Genomic DNA, 18503 nt, shown 5'->3' on the forward strand with positions numbered 1-18503 from the left:
AATAATTTGCAAATAACGAAATTTTTGACCCTTGAGTAAAGTTTTTCTGGTCTGGAATAATTTGTCTGGACGAATAGTACCTCAAGTGGTTACAACGTAATATGTGTTGCCGCGGTGTATAGGGTTTATGACAACATTGTATTTCAAACCCATATTAGCATATGACGTTGACTTCTTATTGGAATTATGTCGAGTGTTATAAGCTCGTGTAAGAGCTGGTGACTGACAACCTCCAAACCTTCATGAACCTAAAAACCACAAGCAGATATCATTCGATCTGGCTTTCATTCGATCAGAGGCAACCGCTGTCAAACTGGCAGAGTGTTGCAATTTATACCGCTGATACAGCTATGAGACAGATGTGATACACCTGTTGCGGGATTATATGATAATATCCAACATTGTGTATTTCACGCCATATTAGGAAACGAATAAGACTTCCGATTGCAATGATCACGAGTCTATATAAGCGCATGTTTAGTTGACTCGAGATGAGACTCATTTGCTAAACCTACTTGTAACAACGTCTGAAATATATTCGTATGTCTTGCGTCTATCTGCGTCTTAAGAAGATCTCACCAGGAAACAGTACAGGACTCCAGGTTAAGTAGTCAGCCAGCTAACCCTATAATACTTTGGTTAGCTATACTTCTACTCACCAGGACACAACCCATTGTATAGCGACAGTGTAGCTGGAACAATGTTACTATAGTCTACAGTGGTGATGGAAAGAATAGGACTTGCGTCGCCGGGAAGGTACCATACTGAGACACTAATCATGGTCGAGCGTGTCAGGGGCAATCGTAACACTCTGTTACTTTTGCCCCGTTACAATATGTTATCAATTCTGAATGTCTTTGTTCATATGTTGGTATTACCATTCATCTACTGCAGAATAATCTTGCAACAGCCAGAAGTTCACCAGAACAGATACTGCCTTGCGATACCAATTCTAACATGATCATCTGTCGAAAAGGCCATATAATAGTGGTGATGTGAATCTGACGGTTCGGTTATTTTCGTGATTCAACCACCCTTTCTCATGTTGATCGACTTTTGGTGTGTCGAACTTCAATAGTCATGTCTTAATTCTCGTCCTCTGACTTTGATCATGGCCTACTTACATTTTGATATTTGATGTGAACAATTTATGTTAATTTTCTACAGCACAGATAAATGTCATTATAGCTTTGACGCCACACAATGTTGCGTCCTCGTTTTACTAGACTATCATCGGCCCATTCAACCAAGATATGTTAGCCAGGTCGGTTTCGCACCTTCGCAGGTGACCGAATGACCAACCCATTATGCCCGCTGAACAACAGAACCTTGGTAGAAGAGGCCGAATATGTGTAGGGAGATGATGGAATGAATGTGTCTCTTGTACACTTTAAGCTTGAACAAGACACGAAGGGTGATATTGCATTCAGATGCCATAAATGCGGTGGGGCGTAGCTTGGAAGCGTTCAACCGTATCTTCCTTTAGTTTCATGCAATATTACAATTTGTGCTTCCGTTTTCGTTGTTCATTAAGTTTGTGTTTAGTTATAAATAACACTGTTACAATTGCCCCGCAAGGGTGGTACAATTGCCACTGGGTACGGGGCGATTGTAACATTTGAGCAGCGATTTTTGCGACCCAAAATTTCCATGATTGATTGTTGATTGAGTTCCAATTTAGTTTTCATATCAACTATCGAGTTGTTGGCTTCTTTATATAAAACTTTGGAAGTGAAATTTTCACGAGAAGAACACGTAATGCTGGAAAATACGAAAAGTGTTACAATTGTCCCCGGTGTCCCCTATCTATAAGTCGAGTTTGCCATGTATTTTGACCAAAATTCTCAAAAAAGTGGAAAAAATCTCAAAAAGAGGACAATTGGGCGTCCTCCAAGGACACTTTCGAAAAAGAGGACTAATCCTCTTAAAAGAGGACGCAGGCTATGGTAACCCTAGTAGTGATCGACTTTCATTAGGGTAGGCTACAGTAACTTACTATCAATCCTACAGTCGTCGAGCATGTCCTGCCCTCGTTCTAGTCAAGTAAAAATACGGGCAGAACGAATATAGTCGGGTAGAATATTCTGCGCTAGAGATTACAGGACGATCTGACATCGACTTTACCAACAGACACGGTTTCATCGCTTATTGTCCTAATATTGTCTTCTGTTACTTACTCGGAGATTTATCTTAAGGGTCAGCTTGCTGTGTCGCTCGCTCTTACGTACCGTGCTAAAAGACCCAGTGAAGGAAGGAAACACCGAATTGCGGAAACTAGAAATCGCCAAGTTTATGTATCAGTTTCACTGCGGTCGTTGCCCCGAATATTTCAATGACTTCTTCACCTCTGAATCAAAAGCGCACAAGTACAACACACGCGCGTCCACCTCGTCCAAATATCATATGATCGACCGAAAAGATCATCGCTCCATCAAATATGCCGGACCTGATGTGTGGAACAGTATCCCGCCGGCCATCCGGCAGTCGACGAGCATGTCCACATTCAAGTCGAAATACAAGCAATTACTACTAAATAAATACAGTCCATCCTCAAGATTACCGGACCACGACTGACCTATCGATCTCGCTTCCCATGACATGCCGCCCTATTTCTTGTCGCATTCTTCTTCTATACTATCTTCTTTACTTTCATTCAGTGTGCATGCCTCCTCTTTACATCGCCTAGGCCAAGGTGGGTGTCAGATTCCATAGACTACTCCTTGTCGCTTCGACATCTTCCTGTCTTTTCATTGTATCGCATTTTGTGGTGTATTGAACTGATAAAATTGCTAATAAACCAATGATGATGAATTGAACGAATGAGCAAGGAAGCGCTGTCCAAAGAAAAGAGATTTGAAAAGATCATTACATCGCATATTTCGTCTGATATATCGCATTGTGTTCGTTTTGACCGGATGAAAATATGAACCGTCAGATAATATATTAATATTATTATCTGAACAAGACACAACAATATGTGCAATGCGATAAGACACAAATACACAATGCGATGTAGCCGCACTGATAGGAGGATGCCGGACGACTCAGCAGTTGCGGTTGCAGTTGTGGTCTCTTGAACTTGCATCCACCTCGTCCTAGTGCCCGATGTCGCAGTTCTTTCTTCGATGTTAGTCTCTATTCCGCGGATTTTTGTTGCTCTTTCCAATCCTTGTAAGTAGCCTACGCTCTTTCATCGGCTCTTTTACTGCGCGTTTTTTGTCGCAGCAAGCACAGCGACACGAGGGAAAAGGATCTCAGAATAATCTCCGTCGCGGAATCCAACCGGACGGCCGGCGCTTATCGTCACCACTACGCTATCCCCCCTTATTAAATTCAATATACAGTGCATGCCTATGCTCTAATGTTCTTGACCGAGGTGTCAGTCTAAAAGACCGCAACTGCGCGTCGTCCGGCATCCTCCTATCTGTTCATTACACCGCATTGTGTCTTATCGCATTGCACATTGTGTGTGTTGTTCAGATGAAAATATAACTCAACGATTATTGATTGTATCGCAGTTTTGTGGTGTTATGAGATGATGAAAATATTAATAAAACTGATTGATTGATTGATTGAAAGATTGATCCAAATCGCATTGACGCTATCGTGCCTTCTTATCTGATCGCAATCTTGTAGTGCATGCTTTCAGTGTGCATGCCTCCTCTTTACATCGCCTAGGCCAAGGTGGGTGTCAGATTCCATAGACTACTCTTTGTCGCTTCGACATCTTCCTGTCTTTTCATTGTATCGCATTTTTGTGGTGTATTGAACTGATAAAATTGCTAATAAACCAATGATGATGATGAACCGATATAAATACCAATAAAACGAATCAGAACCAGAACTGGTAAATCCGAATCCGATTCAAATCAGGAAATCGAAATCCGTGCTGAGCCAGTGATCAGTGACGGCGACCATCGAAATAAATACGCGCGAACGCGTCGCCGGTGCGCGTTGCGGGACTGTATATAGAATTCTGTAGGGGGGTGTACTGATAGATAGCTGCAAAGTGCAAACATGGAATTGTATTTATGTCGGCAAACATGTGGAGGTAGTTCTTCAACAGACGAAGGGCAATGCGTGAGGTTCCCATTCGATGGTGAACTGTCCATCGGTCGTTCCTTGAATTCAGACTTCCGAATGTTGTCGCCGCACGTATCCAGAACCCACGCTTCACTTAAAAGATCAAACGATGAATATTCTGTAAAGGATGAGAATTCATTATCCGGAGTTCATGTGAACGGAACGAGGATAGTCACAGAGAGATGGGTTACTTTAACGGAGGGAGATGAAGTTGAATTCGGTAGACCCGAGCAGAAAGAGGTGCTCAAGACCATGAAACTGAACGATCGATTTGTATACTTTGTGAAGAGTTCAGATCCTGTGTCGCTTGATAAGCAAGTTATCGGACCGTGCCGTCATTTATCGGACTTGTGCCGTATTTCAACAAAGCGAAAGTTATCACATAAAATAGAAGCACCGGCTGTGAATAATGTCGCTAAAGATGAAAACAGTTTGAAACCTGAGGATATAAAACGACTCAAACTAATGCCTACGCTGGATGTTGTTGATAATAATAATGGAAACAAACAAAACATTGTGAAAATAGAGAGTAAAATTATGAATTGTGACGTAAAAAGTAACGCTATCGACCAATTGACACAATGCGGTGAGCCAAAAACTGAAAACACGGACAATTCGACGTCAGGTCAGAAAGTTCTACCGTCTGTTGACAAGTCAAATTGTATTGGTACCGTGCCAGTCAAATTTACGAATCCGATCAAAAGTCCGTCAAATTCCGCCAAATTGTTCGATATGGAAGAAGAAAACAAACGTTTGAAGCTCGAACTCGAACAGAAAAAACTCGCCCTTAACGAGGAGATTGAGAAACGAAACAAAAAAATGGAAGAAGAGCAAAAAAAAATTGCCGAAAAAATCGAGCAAGACTACAAGAGCAAGATAGAGCAGAAGGAAGAGGAGTTCGAGATGAGGCTGATGCTCGAAAAAGATATCGCGGTCGAGGATTGCAAAGCCGACATCGAGAAAGCGAGCACGTCGATAGAATCGGTCGTCATCAACACAATGGAGAACGAACTGCAATGCTCCATATGCTCCGAACTCTTCATAATGTCAACCACGTTGAATTGCGCCCACACATTCTGCGAATACTGCATAGCGCAATGGCGCGGGATACGAGACTTATGCCCAGTGTGTCGTAAACCCATAGAAAACACGACCCGATCTCTCGTTCTTGACAATTATATTGACAAAGCGCTGGAGAACTTGTCACAGGACAGACGTAAATGCCGGGAAGCGCTGATCTTGGAACGCAAAAAATTGATGGAAGAGCGACAAAAATCGGTTTCCGCAAATCAAACCCGACGTGGGAACTTACACAACGCTGTGGTGTCTCGCGGACGAGGTAGGCCTAGAGGCAGGCCAAGGGGCAGGCCACGCGGCACAAACAGAGGCGGGGGATTTTTGGGTAGATTTAGAAGAATCGTGTCACAGCCTCCTTCCAGAGTAGTCCAGCGTACGCCAATACTAATTAGCAGTGATGAGGACGATTTGAGCAACAGCGACGCAACAAACTCTAGTGATGATTCTGTGGACTACCATCATTATGAGCATAACTACAATGCATATTAGGATGTAATTACTAGAGATGAGCATGGATTTGCTGATTCTGAAACAGATTTCGATTAATGATTATTTTGACACTGGACTGGACATGGAATTTCTAATTGTTGTCAATTGCGAAAAATTTGAGCCAATATCCGGATTTCTACTTGGACTTAGCACTTGATACCAAGTTATGGATATTGATTTGCAAATATTGACTCCGCTGATCTCTGGTAATTAGGCCTACTCATTCCTGACAATTCTGCTAAAGCCGTGGAATCTATCATGTTTAAATATCGATTGATTTTAGTGCTTTCGAGTCCACAGTTTTATGGCTGTTCATGTCATGGCGTGTCTGCCACTGGACATTCATTTTACGCAGCAGGGGTTCCCGACATTTTATAGTCTGTGGCCTACTTTGAAAATTTTGAAACATGAATGCGCCCCCTGTTTTTTCAACTGTCGGCTTTCCTGGTTTCATTGACTCGTTAGTCTGGACTGTTGAACTTGAAAAACATTGTAGCTTGCACACTCCTTTTTGATGTAGATATGCCAAGCTTGATAACTTTCATTATGATTCCTTCTTTTGGCAGGGCAAATTTTGAAACATTGATACCGTATTGGATTGATAAATCTAAAGGTATTACAAGGAAAGTAAACTAGAGATCAAATTTAATCCATTTCCTCTGTTATAGTGGAGTACACCTTTTTCACAGCCCACAGGTTGAGAATCCTCATTGTACAGTGTTTTAAGACCATTTTGATGTTATGGTATTGATAGACTGATGGTAATTGCTGCTTCAGCAGCACTGCTTTGTTTCAAGTATTTTCCATCTTTAGTTCTTGTTATTTCTGTTGTTTCAACCCAATATTCAACTCCATCTCCAAGGTATGACTGGTTTGTCAGTTATTGACTATTGTTGCTGCACAAATATCAGTAAGACCAAAATGCATAAACAATCTGCGTCTGTTGCGGCATAATTTTGTCTCAATATCCTTCAAAGAAATGTCTACCTCATGTCATCAAATTTTATGTGTTTGCTGCAAATTTGGGTTGGATATTTAATCAAGGCCATTGAAAAACGCAGTTGTTCATTTTTTTATTAGTTGTTCTAATTCGTGACCCAAGTCCGATTCAACTTGTTTGGGGTGTCCTTTTGAAAATTACTGTTTCAGATACATATCTAGTGAAATGTATGTTTGTTGAAATTTCTGTCCACTTTCTCTTGCCTGGTAACATCTTTTGAGATTCTTCCTGTTCTATTTTTAGAATCAACTGAGCAAGCTTTTTTATTGATATTGAGATGACTGCTCAATCAGATGACGGAATAGGGGCATTGTCAAGTTTGTTGCAACGTACTGAAGTAGCACAGCACAATGTGGTCAGTTTTAAAGGCCAAGCCTTGAAACTGGACAAGGCCGAAGATGCAGACGTCATTGTCAAAGCCATTCAGAGTGCGTCTGATTTACAGGTAACCCTCACTTACATTTCAGTATTGTTTTTTGTCCTTTCCTAATCACTGTATTAGTCTAATTCATTGAACAACTAACATCTTTAATTTTACGCTCCACCTGGATTAATATTGAATTGAAGCAACTTCAAAATACATATTGCTGCATAATGGCAGTGGTCGGATTCAGCCGATTCGAACTGGTTCTATAGAACCTCACAAATTTTACGAGAACGGTAAACCGGCTAGCAATATTGGTTACGGTCAATGACTTTTTGTGACAAAATCAGCTGAATGATATAACTTGATGATAGAACTGGCTGACAAAATGCTTCAATCCCAACACTGATATTTGTAATCGCTTGCAATAGTTACAACTTGCAAGCGTCGACACCAAACACAGATATGCTAGGTAGCCTGCGGTAGACATGTGTCATGCTCACTCACTCACATCAGTGACACCACATCTCACTGGCATTGTGATGTGCAGATGAAATTACATCTTAGTTAGCCTACTCTTCGAGTTGTTATAATATAGTAGAGCTTACACCACCATTAAGTTCACCGGCACAAAGAAGCTTGTCAGATTCATGTATCGCATATATAGGCATTATATGCGTGTCCTTGACTGTAATAAATGGATGCTACTTGGTAAATTTGAAAAGATTTCAGTCCCATTTTTTCTCCGCTGGGCGCGCATCTGCTCGATAGTACCGTGATTTTATCACCATATACAAGCCACTTAGTAATTGGTGATATTGAACGTTATGAGATATTTGGTATGTACATAACGTATTTCTCAATTATGCCATCATTCCTTTGTGACATCATCAAAGCAGCATATCTATGTCTGGCGCTTGTAGTTGCAAGCTGTGTTTTGTCAGGTCTTGGAGCTGAGCGGCAACACCTTGGGAACAGACGCCGCGAAGGAGATTGCAAAAGTATTGGAGTATCGGCCGGAATTAGAACGATGTTTATGGGCGGACATGTTCACGGGGCGGCTTCGTAAAGAAATTCCGCCATCCCTCATCGCCTTCGGCGATGCCATAATCAAAGCCAAGGCGCATCTAGTAGAGATAGATTTAAGCGACAACGCGTTCGGACCAATCGGCATCGAGTCCATTCAGAATTTACTTATGGACGAAGCATGTTTTTCGCTTGAGGTAAAATGTTTACAACGTCTATCGATCGTGATCATTGTGTGCGTGCTCAGTGCTCAGCCCACGCACCGGTCATATTTGGGGAAGTAATCATTGTCTTGATATATCGGAGCTGTACACTGGGCAACTAGGAAATTTTCAGCTTGTCTATATTACTGCAGATTCGAATTAGAATTGAAATTGAATCAAGTCGAGTTCGTATCAGATAAAAGTTAATTCTCATAAGCATGAGAAAAGCAAATGTCTGTACAGCAAGCTAGGCTCGTTTCACACTATACAGCTCTCCCAGGGTAGTATTTTCAGAAAAAACGAGAAATTAGATTAGAAATATAACTGGAGCATAGAAAATTTCACAAATTGAATTAGGATTGGAGTTGCTGGATGCACTAAAACTTGAAAATTGAATCAAGTTCAGTATAATATCAAATCAGGCAAATGTCTTTACAGCGTGTTGGCTTGTTCAGCCTATACAGTTCTCTCGTAGCGTTTTTCGGAAAGCCAAAATTGAATTACATTTAAAATTGGAGCATGGAAGCATTTGACAAATTGAATTGAAATTAGAGCAAAGATTACCAGCATTTCGCTTTGATTCGTCTGCTTGATATGATATTTTATTCCTACCAGGTCCTGAAATTCAACAACAACGGTATGGGAGTTGGCGGAGTGACTTTGTCGAAAGCTTTGATCGAATGTCACAAGAGAAGCACAGCAGCCGGGAAGCCGTTGGCACTCAGAGTGTTTATTGCAGGCAGAAACAGGTCGGTAATCAGGAATATTCCTCTGTTGCTTCATGCATTCAAGTAATTGGTAATCCCAGACTGGAGGATCCTGGTGCTATTGCTTTGGCGGAGGCCTTCAAGACTATCGGCACGTTGGAAGAAATTCATATCCCCCAAAACGGAATCAACCACGGGGGTGTGACCGCGCTCGCCGAGGCAGTGAAGAACTGTCCTAATTTACGACATCTCAATCTCAACGATAATACCTTCACCGAGAAAGGTAGCATATCGATGGCGGAAGCGATTAAGGTCTGTGGAACTATGATTTAATTCTATTTCGATTTGCCCAGTTGCTTTATAATGTCTGCGTCTATTATCAGGGAATGTAGTGTCAACATGACCGCTATTGTATGTTCGATTTTAATGCATTGACATATGATGGTCTTTGTAAATATTCGCATTGTTGTTCGGTTGAAGTTCGGGCTATTGTTGAATTTGGAAGTAATTTTTTGAAACAAACTGGTTCTGATATGACATTACTAGTTACATTTATGGTGATTGCATTCCTCATTTTAGTTCAGAGTTGATCAGTAATGAAGTACTTGTACTATTTCAAAATACTCGAATAGATTTTGCCAACGCACAGTACGGTACTTACTTGAGTGGTTATAGTTTCTGGCTTTTTCTACTTCTACTTAGTTTTGTGATCGAAATTGTCATATCAATAGCACATGCATGATGGTAGCGAAATATATTCCTGAAAATTGCTCTATGTTTACGGTGTCATTAGCCATTTTGTGTTGTGATGCCACCTCTGTTTTTTCTGCTAAAAGTATTCGACTCTTCAAGCAAATCTTCTTTATAAAACTACTCTGAGTACTTTTCAAACCGTCCATTTTATACTTCTTAAGTAGCGATATTGACTATTTTGACCACCTCTGCTTTAGTCCGTCAACAATCTCGAAATCATAAACTTTGGGGATTGCCTGGTACGAACGGACGGGGCCATCCACATCGGAGACGCCTTGAAATCGAGCAACCCAAACCTGGAGCAGTTGCTGCTGTCAAATTGCGAGATCAAGCTTGATGGGGGGATCCGCGTGTGCGAGGGCGTAGCGGGGAAAGAAAGATTGGCGTTGGTGGATCTCAACGGCAATGAGTTTGGGGCGGACGGGGTTGAAGAAATTATCGACATGATGAAAGAATCTAAGTATGGTGTTAGTATTGTTATCTTTATGCAACAAAGCATGTTGTTGCAGTGTAGTGAAACTTGTCACATTCTAATTTTCCTATTATTCTTGGAACGGATTGAATAACTATTGATACATGGAATCACTAAAGTAGTATTCAATACTGCTCACATATAGAAACTTAGCAATATGGCATATTTAGGACTGTTTCGTTGAAATTACCCGTATTAATAATTCGGACCTATCGGTGGCAAGTGTCAGCGAATGCCAGCACATATAACTCCATCTCTACAGGCATTGGTGGGTTTGTTTATCAGCTCGATGTTTGGCTAAGACAGGGGTGGGCAACTTCTCCAGTCAGGGGGCCGGATATGGGGAAATGAAGTGCTTGACGGGCCGGATTCCTGAATCAATACATTGAACGCTTATTCATCCACCTATACAAAGATTACCGTAATCTTAATTAATGTAAATTTGAAATATGAAGCATAGAAACCAAAACAGTATTCAATGAATTTATTAATGTAATGTATTTCAATAGCTGATGAAGTCAGTGAGACATATGTGGTCGATCGAAGTTGTGACCAGGTTCTTTGAACTATGACTGCATGTTCCACAACGAAAACAAAGAACTAATGAATAACCCACAGTCACTACGGTTTGACGTAGTGAGCGAGTAGTGGAGAATCGCGGCAAACATTGGTCGTGGGGTGTATGTTGCGCCCCCCCTAGTATAATGTATACACGAACGATGGCTTAGGATTTTTCCAAATTTACCAAGAGATCAATTCATTACAGTTGATTACATAAGTACAGTTGTATTAATCGTAAGAATCAAGTAGTGGGGGATTGCGTCAGACTGTGGCCAAGGGCCACATTATCATGTACGATCGTAGACTCTCTGCGGGCCGCTCGAGATCACGTCGTGGGCCGTATGTTTCCCGTCCCGGGCTTAAGAGGTGCCTTATGAACAGGTTTCTGTGGATTATGGGTTGGGGTTAGGTGACTACACTATAACCTTACGACACAGTGAATGACGACAACGACTGACGTTTGGATACATGTATAGGGCCAAGAGAAAGTCTCCAAACAGGTTGAGTAATCCTACGTAACAGAAATTTTTACTGATATATATTATGTTTATCAACTGCTACAGTTCGTTGACCAGTGCTTACTTTCATTTCATCAACTATGCGATATACCATGCAGATATCTTAAGACGTATCGTAGTTTCTGCTTGCGAAAGCAGAGTATGTATATCGCAGAGGGTAGCAACGCGATGTTGTGTCTGCTTTCTGACCTTGTATTAGAAAATTCAATAGCGTATTCTCTCTAGTCTTTCGGAGGCATTGGGATCACTGTCTGACGACGAAGGAGACTCAGACGGTGACGAGGAGGACGAAAGCGATGAGGAACAGGAAGACGAAGAGGTGACAAACGGCTTCTACGTAAACGAAACCGTCGACACAAACATATCCGCCGAAGATATCCCTGAAAAAGTGTCTGCTGGATCGCTGCTGGCGCTGGAAATGACGAGGAGACACGAGCTGATTCAGCAGGCTGTTTTGAGGGTGGGAAACGATCCGAATGGGCTGGTGGATGATTGTGCCAAGTTATCAGGTGCGAGTTTGTAAATTGCTGGAAATTGGTCGCTATCATGTTATTGTGAGTGTAGATATTCATATTGAAATGAACCCGGAAATTTTCGGCTGACACTCGTCAGGGGTCATCGTCGGCAACCAGTAGAGAATTATAAAGAACATTGTATATCAACAAGCGTATCAATATACAATGTTCTTTCCGATTCTCTACTAATTGCTGACGATCACCGCTGACGAGTGTCAGCCGAAAATATTCGGTTTCATTTCAGTATGGATATTAGGGTTGTCCATAATTTGGAAAATCTTACGAATCCTCCGTTGTAATGTTTTATTTTATAGATTATTGATAAAAAACGACACTGAGCCTGAAAGAAGCTCACAGGAAGACCGTTAAGATTTCGTGCAAAGCGTTTGAAAGTAGCTGCCGAAGAATGGGCGTGCCACCGACCATAGAACGGCGATAAGACTAGCAATCACGAAGCCAAGGCTCTTGATTGGCTAATCGGCTATGCTTCAATGACTACGACAGCAGCAGCTTGCTGTGTAGGTGATCAAGGAGTCTGCTACCGGCGGCGATTCTGAAAGCGCATTGTATGTAGGCTGACATATAATGATTTAGGATTGATTCAGGGTATGTTGAGGTACGAAATACATGATGAACAGCAACAGCTGCTTCACAAAAACGTCACCGCTTTATTGTGAAGGTAACTGCCGTAGCCTATATGCCTTGTTTTCAACGAGGGGAAGCATAGGCGCTTATGCTAATAGCGACGGATTCCTAGTTTCAGAACGGCTATATCATTATTGAATACAAAGATAAAGCTTAACAATGACACTACAATTTGTGTGATCTTATTGGGCTCAGGTTGTAGTACATAATTGAAGTTTTGAATGCTCTAGGGATCGGCTGAATCAAACGTCGCTTAGGCTTGGCACTTGTCAGATGTTTACAGCAAATTGAATTCACTTGTAAGTGTTTTCAAAGTCCCTAATGATGCCGCAGAAACGATGTTTACATGCAAGCACAGACTATGCTTGATATGATGTACAAACTATGCTGGATGCTATGCACTATGCAGCATTGTCTGTGCCTACTTTTACACCCCTTTTCTGCGCGATAGGACTTTGACATATCATGTCCAGCATAGTATGTGCTTAACTTTACACCTCTTTTCTGCGTCATCATTAAGGACTTTGACAACACTTGCAAGTGAATACGTTTTGATGCAAGCATCTGACAAGTGCCAAGCATAACCCGCTGATTCAGATCCTTAGAGCTTTCAAAACTTAAACTATGCACTACAACCTGAGCCCAATAAGATCACACAAGTTATAGTGTCATTGTTAAGCTTTATCTTTGTATTCAATAATGATAAATTCTTTCTGAAACTAGGAATCCGTCGCTACTTGCATAAGCGCCTATGCTTTCTCTCGTTGAAAACAAGGCATGTAGGTTACGGCAGTTCCCTTCACAATAAAGTGGTCATGCTTTAGACGTTTCTGTGAAGCAGCTGTTGTTTGTTCATCATGTATTTCGCACCTCAACATACCCTGAATCAATCCTAAATCATTATCTGTCAACCTACATACAATGCGCTTTCAGAATCGCCGCCGGTAGCAGACTCCTTCATCACCTACACAGCAAGCTGCTGCTGTCGTGGTCATTGAAGCATAGCCGATTAGCCAATCAAGAGCCGTGGTTTCGTGATTGCTAGTCTTCTCGTCGTTCTATGGTCGGTGGCACGCCCATTCTTCGGCAGCTACTTTCAAACGCTTTGCACGAAATCTTAACGGCCTTCCTGTGAGCTTCTTTCTGGCTCAGTGTCGTTTTTTATCAATAATCTATAGAATAAGACATTACAACGGAGGATTTGTAAGATTTTCCAAATTTTGGACAACCCTAATGGATATACTATGCAACTATGTGTTGAATTCTGACAAAATACCTTGGTTTTAGAGGTATCGCTTGGATTAACACTAGTTCTTGATACTGCGATTCTAGTTTTCAAATTGGAATTGACTGTCGATTTTCCTGATTCAAGTCGAATAGCGGAAATCGTCTTTTTTATTTAGTTTCAAAATTATGCATCCCTGCTATTTTTAATTATTTTCTTCAAGATTAGCCATATCAAAGCAACTAAAATTTATAAGGTCACAGATGCTTATGGAAACAAAATTGATGTAAAGTTATGGTCAAGCCGAAGGATTGTCACAAACCGCTGCATGCAAAATTTGATTTTCAGAGTGGATTCGGCCGTGCGAAAGGTAGCTATTGGGGATTTTCAAAGAATTTAGAACTTTCAAAATACCAAGTGTGAAATTTAGTTAGTATCACCTTGAAAACGATTGAATAAAAGTACAAGTAGTCTAAAAACAAGTCTGATAAGTAGAAAAAAGTAGGACTTCACTACTGACCAACTAAGGAAATGAAGCATGCATCATGCATGCATACGTTCATTAATTGTACTTAACTTTCTAGCAACTTTCCTCCATTTTTTATGAAAATTGTTATGTATAGCCCAATTGGCACTTGGCAACTAAAGCTCCAACGTTAAACACTGATTATAATTCTTTCTAGGACTGCTTGTAACCAGCAATGTTCCAGACAAGGAAAAATTAGAAAACGTCGTTTGCGAATGCGCCGACGCCTATCTGAGAGCGGCGTTCAGACTATGCGAGGACAAACCGATAGTCGCGATCAACCGTCTGCTCGTTCGTACCGGACTCATTAAATCGGAAGACAAGACTGTGCAAGCCGTCGCGAACCCGCGGCCTCTACTACAAGTACTCAACCACGCGCTGAGACAGCCGTACTTTCCACGCAGCACTATGAAAGTCGTGAGGGCGATGGTGTCTAAATCGTCTAAAATTTGGGTCAAGTCCTACGACGTTCAATCGGAAATTCTGAAATTTTTGTACTGACCCGAATTTTCGTGACTGCGTCGAAGAGATTCCGATTTTCTCACTGTCTTCTTAGCAATTTACGTAACGAGTCTGAAACTGCCAATATTTTGTATGCAAGTAAAAAATCTGGGTCGGGCTGCTGCATTTATTCAATTGAAAATCAAAGATAGGAATCGTTGCACGTCACACAGGTTCTGCTACAATATTCACAGCACCCTTTTACTAAGTGGATTAGTGGCGCTTACGTTGAGCCGTCAGCCAATGTAACAGCCGACAATACAAAGATCTCCAGAGCTCTTAACTAGATATTCTGGGACACTGGATTTGCTTTATGTAGAATTCCAGATGATTTGGTATCAAGGCGAAAAAGTTGAAAACTGGTACTTCTGTTAAACATCAGCAGCAATGCTTGGCGTACAGGAAATATTAACGAGATAGCATCGTAATTCACGAAGGATTAAGATAGCATCACAAGTTCAGCACGAGACAGGCTAGCGTCCAAAAGGACAGGAGTAAACTGGATGTATGGTAGGCTTACCATACGTCCTCTTTTAAGAGGATTTGTCCTCTTTTTTGACTTTTTTGAAAGTGTCCTCGGAGGACGCCCTTTTGTCCTCTTTTTTGAGATTTTGTCCTCTTCTTTGAAAATTTAGGTCAGATTTAGAGGAAATTGCGAGTGATATGCCGCAAATTAGCGCAGAAGTGAAGCTCCGGCGGGTATCGGAGGGAAAAGTGGTGATTTCAGCTCTGTGACGAGCGAAAAGAAGACCTTTTTTTTTTTTTTTTTTAGTCATCCACCTGGCAATGTGGAGTGAAAAACGTGTATTTGAGCTCTGAGCGGAAGTGATGACCTTTTTTTTTTTTTTTTAGTCAACCGATCATGAAGCGGGTGAAATTTACCTGTTTTTGAGAATTCTTCTCCAGTTTTGCTTGTCTGAAATTTCTGAAAAAGTGTCCTCTTTTTTCATTTCCGAAATATGGTAAGCCTAATGTATGGCGGACACTTCAGGTCGGTCTCGACGGCCCACACAGAACTACCTCTGTGGTCTTGATTATGCAAGTTTCTTCCACCATATGTTTTGTTTTTGGGGTATTCATGGTGTTTGTCGACTACTATGGTCATTTACACCAGGCCGATATTCTTTTTATTTTCCGTAACTGCCGACTTATAGCACGGCCCACCTCTAGGCTTTTTGTAAGACACCGCGTACAGTTGTACAACCGATTTGTCATATTTGTCGAAGAAGAATTGTCGTAACGAAGTGTAGAAGCTTAAAATGATACAAGAAAAGTTTATTCTGGAGTTATACATATTGCCTGATCTTAAAAATCGTTTCTAGCTAGGTGTCAAGCCCAGTAATCCATATTTCGAGGCATTGTTAAAATTGCTCACGTGACATGCACATTGGAATATCGCTAAACACGAAAAATCTGCTAGATAAGGTGTAATTTAAATAACACTTTACCATACTGTGCGAATATTCGCTGTTTCCGGAACTTACCGGCAAGGACACCATCACATGACAAATTTCGAAGCTACAGTCGTCTGATGCAACCGCGACCAGACGAGTAGCAGCAATGTCAGTCGATCTTTTATAGCACGTTGCCGCATAGACCACACTAGCCTCTAGCATTGGACGAATCCACCGACTCCCCAGACGTTGCATAGCTAATTATCTGAGTGTATTTTATCAGAGTGGTCATATTTGCAGTTGAAACGCTGGTAAGGCTAACGTAGGGTTACCATATTTTTGTGAAACAAATTCCTGACACTCTTAAGCGCCCACTAGCGGATTTTGAAATGAGGTGCGACACAATGACCGTAAATATGACGTAACACTAGCAAAGCATTGCCCATCGACTGTATAGTGTATATATACCAGGGGCGGCCAACCTTTTCGGCCAAATGGCCACATGAGATTCACGAACCATTGCGCGGGTCACTTGTAGTTAATAACCATGTGTAACGGCGAAAACAATACTTATATTACTGCGCGCCAAAATCGATTACAATTGCGTCATGAAAAGTCAGTGTGCAGTGCACTCAGATCCCAACCACTGCGAAAATTTCTAAAAGTTTATGAACGTATTCGGTCAATAATAATGTCACTTGCATGTATTGCGGGTCGAATCTATATACCGCTAGGCTAATTTGACAAGGACCTGGTTAATCGGTTCTTGGGCATATTAATATCGAATATTTCGGGCTTCGGCAAATATGCGTCTAACATTTTGCGCAAAGGTTTTATCGCGAGCGATCTTTTTGCCATTGCAGACTAGAACATGTTGGACGACACATTCTCTCATAATTTCGAATATAGTCGGACTCCATTCTGTATATTGGGCGTATTTTTAAATTTTACTCGTCAGGGGGGTACCAATACTAAAACAAAGAAATCGAGTGACAATAAATCGCGAGAAGTTCTAAGAAAAATATCAAGTTAAATAAATTGGCCAATGGCCACGAAATATTATACTGTTTGGTCATATACGAAGATTTAGGGAAAATATGGCTGGCCCCTAGCTATACGTCAATGAGTCGGAACTGATATTTTAGCCATCAACATTAAACATTACGTGGTCAGACTAATCAAATTTTTAGTTTGGCTTGCCAGTTCACAATAAATTACCTGGCTAATTAATTTTTTGTGTTATAACTAATTTCGAGAATTAAGGTCGCGGGCCACTCAACAAAACCTTCTCGCGGGCCATTTGGCCCGCGGGCCACGGGTTGGCCGCCCCTGGTATAGGAATGGAGTGGAACATATGTCATGAATTAGGCCATCCGTAATGTGAGCTCTGGTGATTGCTACTTGCTGGGGTCTGAAATAGTATCCTCCACGGGCCGGATGAAATCAGTCAGTCAGGATCGTGTGTTGGCAGCCCTGCTATACTGGTAGGAGGTCGGTGTCTACGTGTTTTAATCATGTCCGAAACAACATTTTTACTGCCCCCTTCCGCCCAAAAAAGCACTGATCTTGGGCTCACCGTAGGGTAGTCGATATGACATGTTGGGCACTTACCATGTGCATTTGGCTGTTAAATTTTATGTTTGAATTCTGTCAATAATATTGATTCTTCCATATATTAGGCTACTATAAAATCCACCAGCAGGTTGCACATCCGGTGATTTCCAACCTTTTCTGGTCGCGACCTCATTTCCCACTTGAAAATGTTCCGTGGCAAAGCTCAAAACTTGTCCAGCTGATTACTAAAAAAATTCAGCTTGCTCAAACTTACTCACGCCCTACACCGTCGCGATCCCCAGATAAAGGCGAACGACCCCAAGATTTGGAACCACTGTCTGTGACTGAAGCATCCAATCGGCCTGAACCCACTCTGAGAATATACCGTTAGCTTATAATTGTAATTACAATCAGACTTATTTCAGTAGATGATGGTTATTTATGTTTATTTTGTTTGCATTTTTGGTGAGGGTGGTGCCTGGTGCTCATACTAATATCATTATACGTTGCATTAACTCGCGCGCGGCGCGAAAACCAGTTTTGAATAGCATAAATCTGCTTGATAATAATATTGTTTATGTTGATTCACGAAAAACGTTTGAGCCTGCTTCAAGCCTTCAAAATTCCGGACATTTAGGCATATTTTAGAAATTCCTCCCGGACGCAGATTTTTCAGTGAAATTCCGGACCTATGGCAACCCTAGGCTAACGTGGGTAGAGAACCAGAGAAAAACATCAACTTGACGAAGCTGACGTCTGTAACTATTGCTGACCCCGAAACGCGAGACTTCTTCTCTTATCACTGAGAGCTCAAAGTAACAGTTACCGTAATGCGCCACTGGGAGATACATATTCTCACAAAAAATGTACTAAATGCCCGAATGCGCCTG

General features: G+C 41.4%; 4 protein-coding genes across 4 annotated transcripts in view; all 4 read left to right on the forward strand.

The window, feature by feature from the left end:
- The window catches only part of LOC145449520 (tRNA (cytosine(72)-C(5))-methyltransferase NSUN6-like), a 264578-nt gene that overhangs the window by 98241 nt on the left and 147834 nt on the right, over positions 1-18503 (forward strand). The gene's annotated exons all lie outside the window — the stretch shown is intronic.
- LOC145449515 (uncharacterized) lies at positions 3810-6894 on the forward strand. Its single transcript, XM_080327903.1, has one exon. The coding sequence runs from the start codon at positions 4018-4020 to the stop codon at positions 5647-5649; it is 1632 nt and encodes a 543-aa protein (XP_080184029.1). The 5' UTR covers positions 3810-4017; the 3' UTR covers positions 5650-6894.
- Positions 6925-14791, forward strand: LOC145449513 (ran GTPase-activating protein 1-like). The gene is made up of 7 exons (XM_080327901.1): positions 6925-7094; positions 7958-8236; positions 8858-8991; positions 9051-9261; positions 9900-10162; positions 11479-11762; positions 14322-14791. The coding sequence occupies exons 1-7, from the start codon at positions 6927-6929 to the stop codon at positions 14663-14665; spliced, it is 1683 nt and encodes a 560-aa protein (XP_080184027.1). The 5' UTR covers positions 6925-6926; the 3' UTR covers positions 14666-14791.
- The window catches only part of LOC145449530 (protein SGT1 homolog), a 63261-nt gene continuing 55721 nt past the window's right edge, over positions 10964-18503 (forward strand). Inside the window, exon 1 of the mRNA XM_080327920.1 lies at positions 10964-10969. The gene's annotated coding sequence lies outside the window, so the exon portion shown is untranslated. The remainder of the gene's footprint in view (positions 10970-18503) is intronic.

This window comes from Botryllus schlosseri, chromosome 11 (genome assembly GCF_051294905.1).
Source record: "Botryllus schlosseri isolate E-star chromosome 11, Bs_hap1, whole genome shotgun sequence".
Taxonomy (NCBI): Eukaryota; Metazoa; Chordata; class Ascidiacea; order Stolidobranchia; family Styelidae; genus Botryllus; species Botryllus schlosseri.

Bases quoted from the DNA above. Each gene is read 5' to 3' on its own strand.
- LOC145449515 (XM_080327903.1), top strand. From the start codon at position 4,018: ATGGAATTGTATTTATGTCGGCAAACATGTGGAGGTAGTTCTTCAACA.
- LOC145449513 (XM_080327901.1), top strand. From the start codon at position 6,927: ATGACTGCTCAATCAGATGACGGAATAGGGGCATTGTCAAGTTTGTTG. The intron at 10,163-11,478 runs GTATGGTGTTAG...TATTCTCTCTAG, and splicing joins GACATGATGAAAGAATCTAA to TCTTTCGGAGGCATTGGGAT. The intron at 11,763-14,321 runs GTGCGAGTTTGT...AATTCTTTCTAG, and splicing joins TGATTGTGCCAAGTTATCAG to GACTGCTTGTAACCAGCAAT.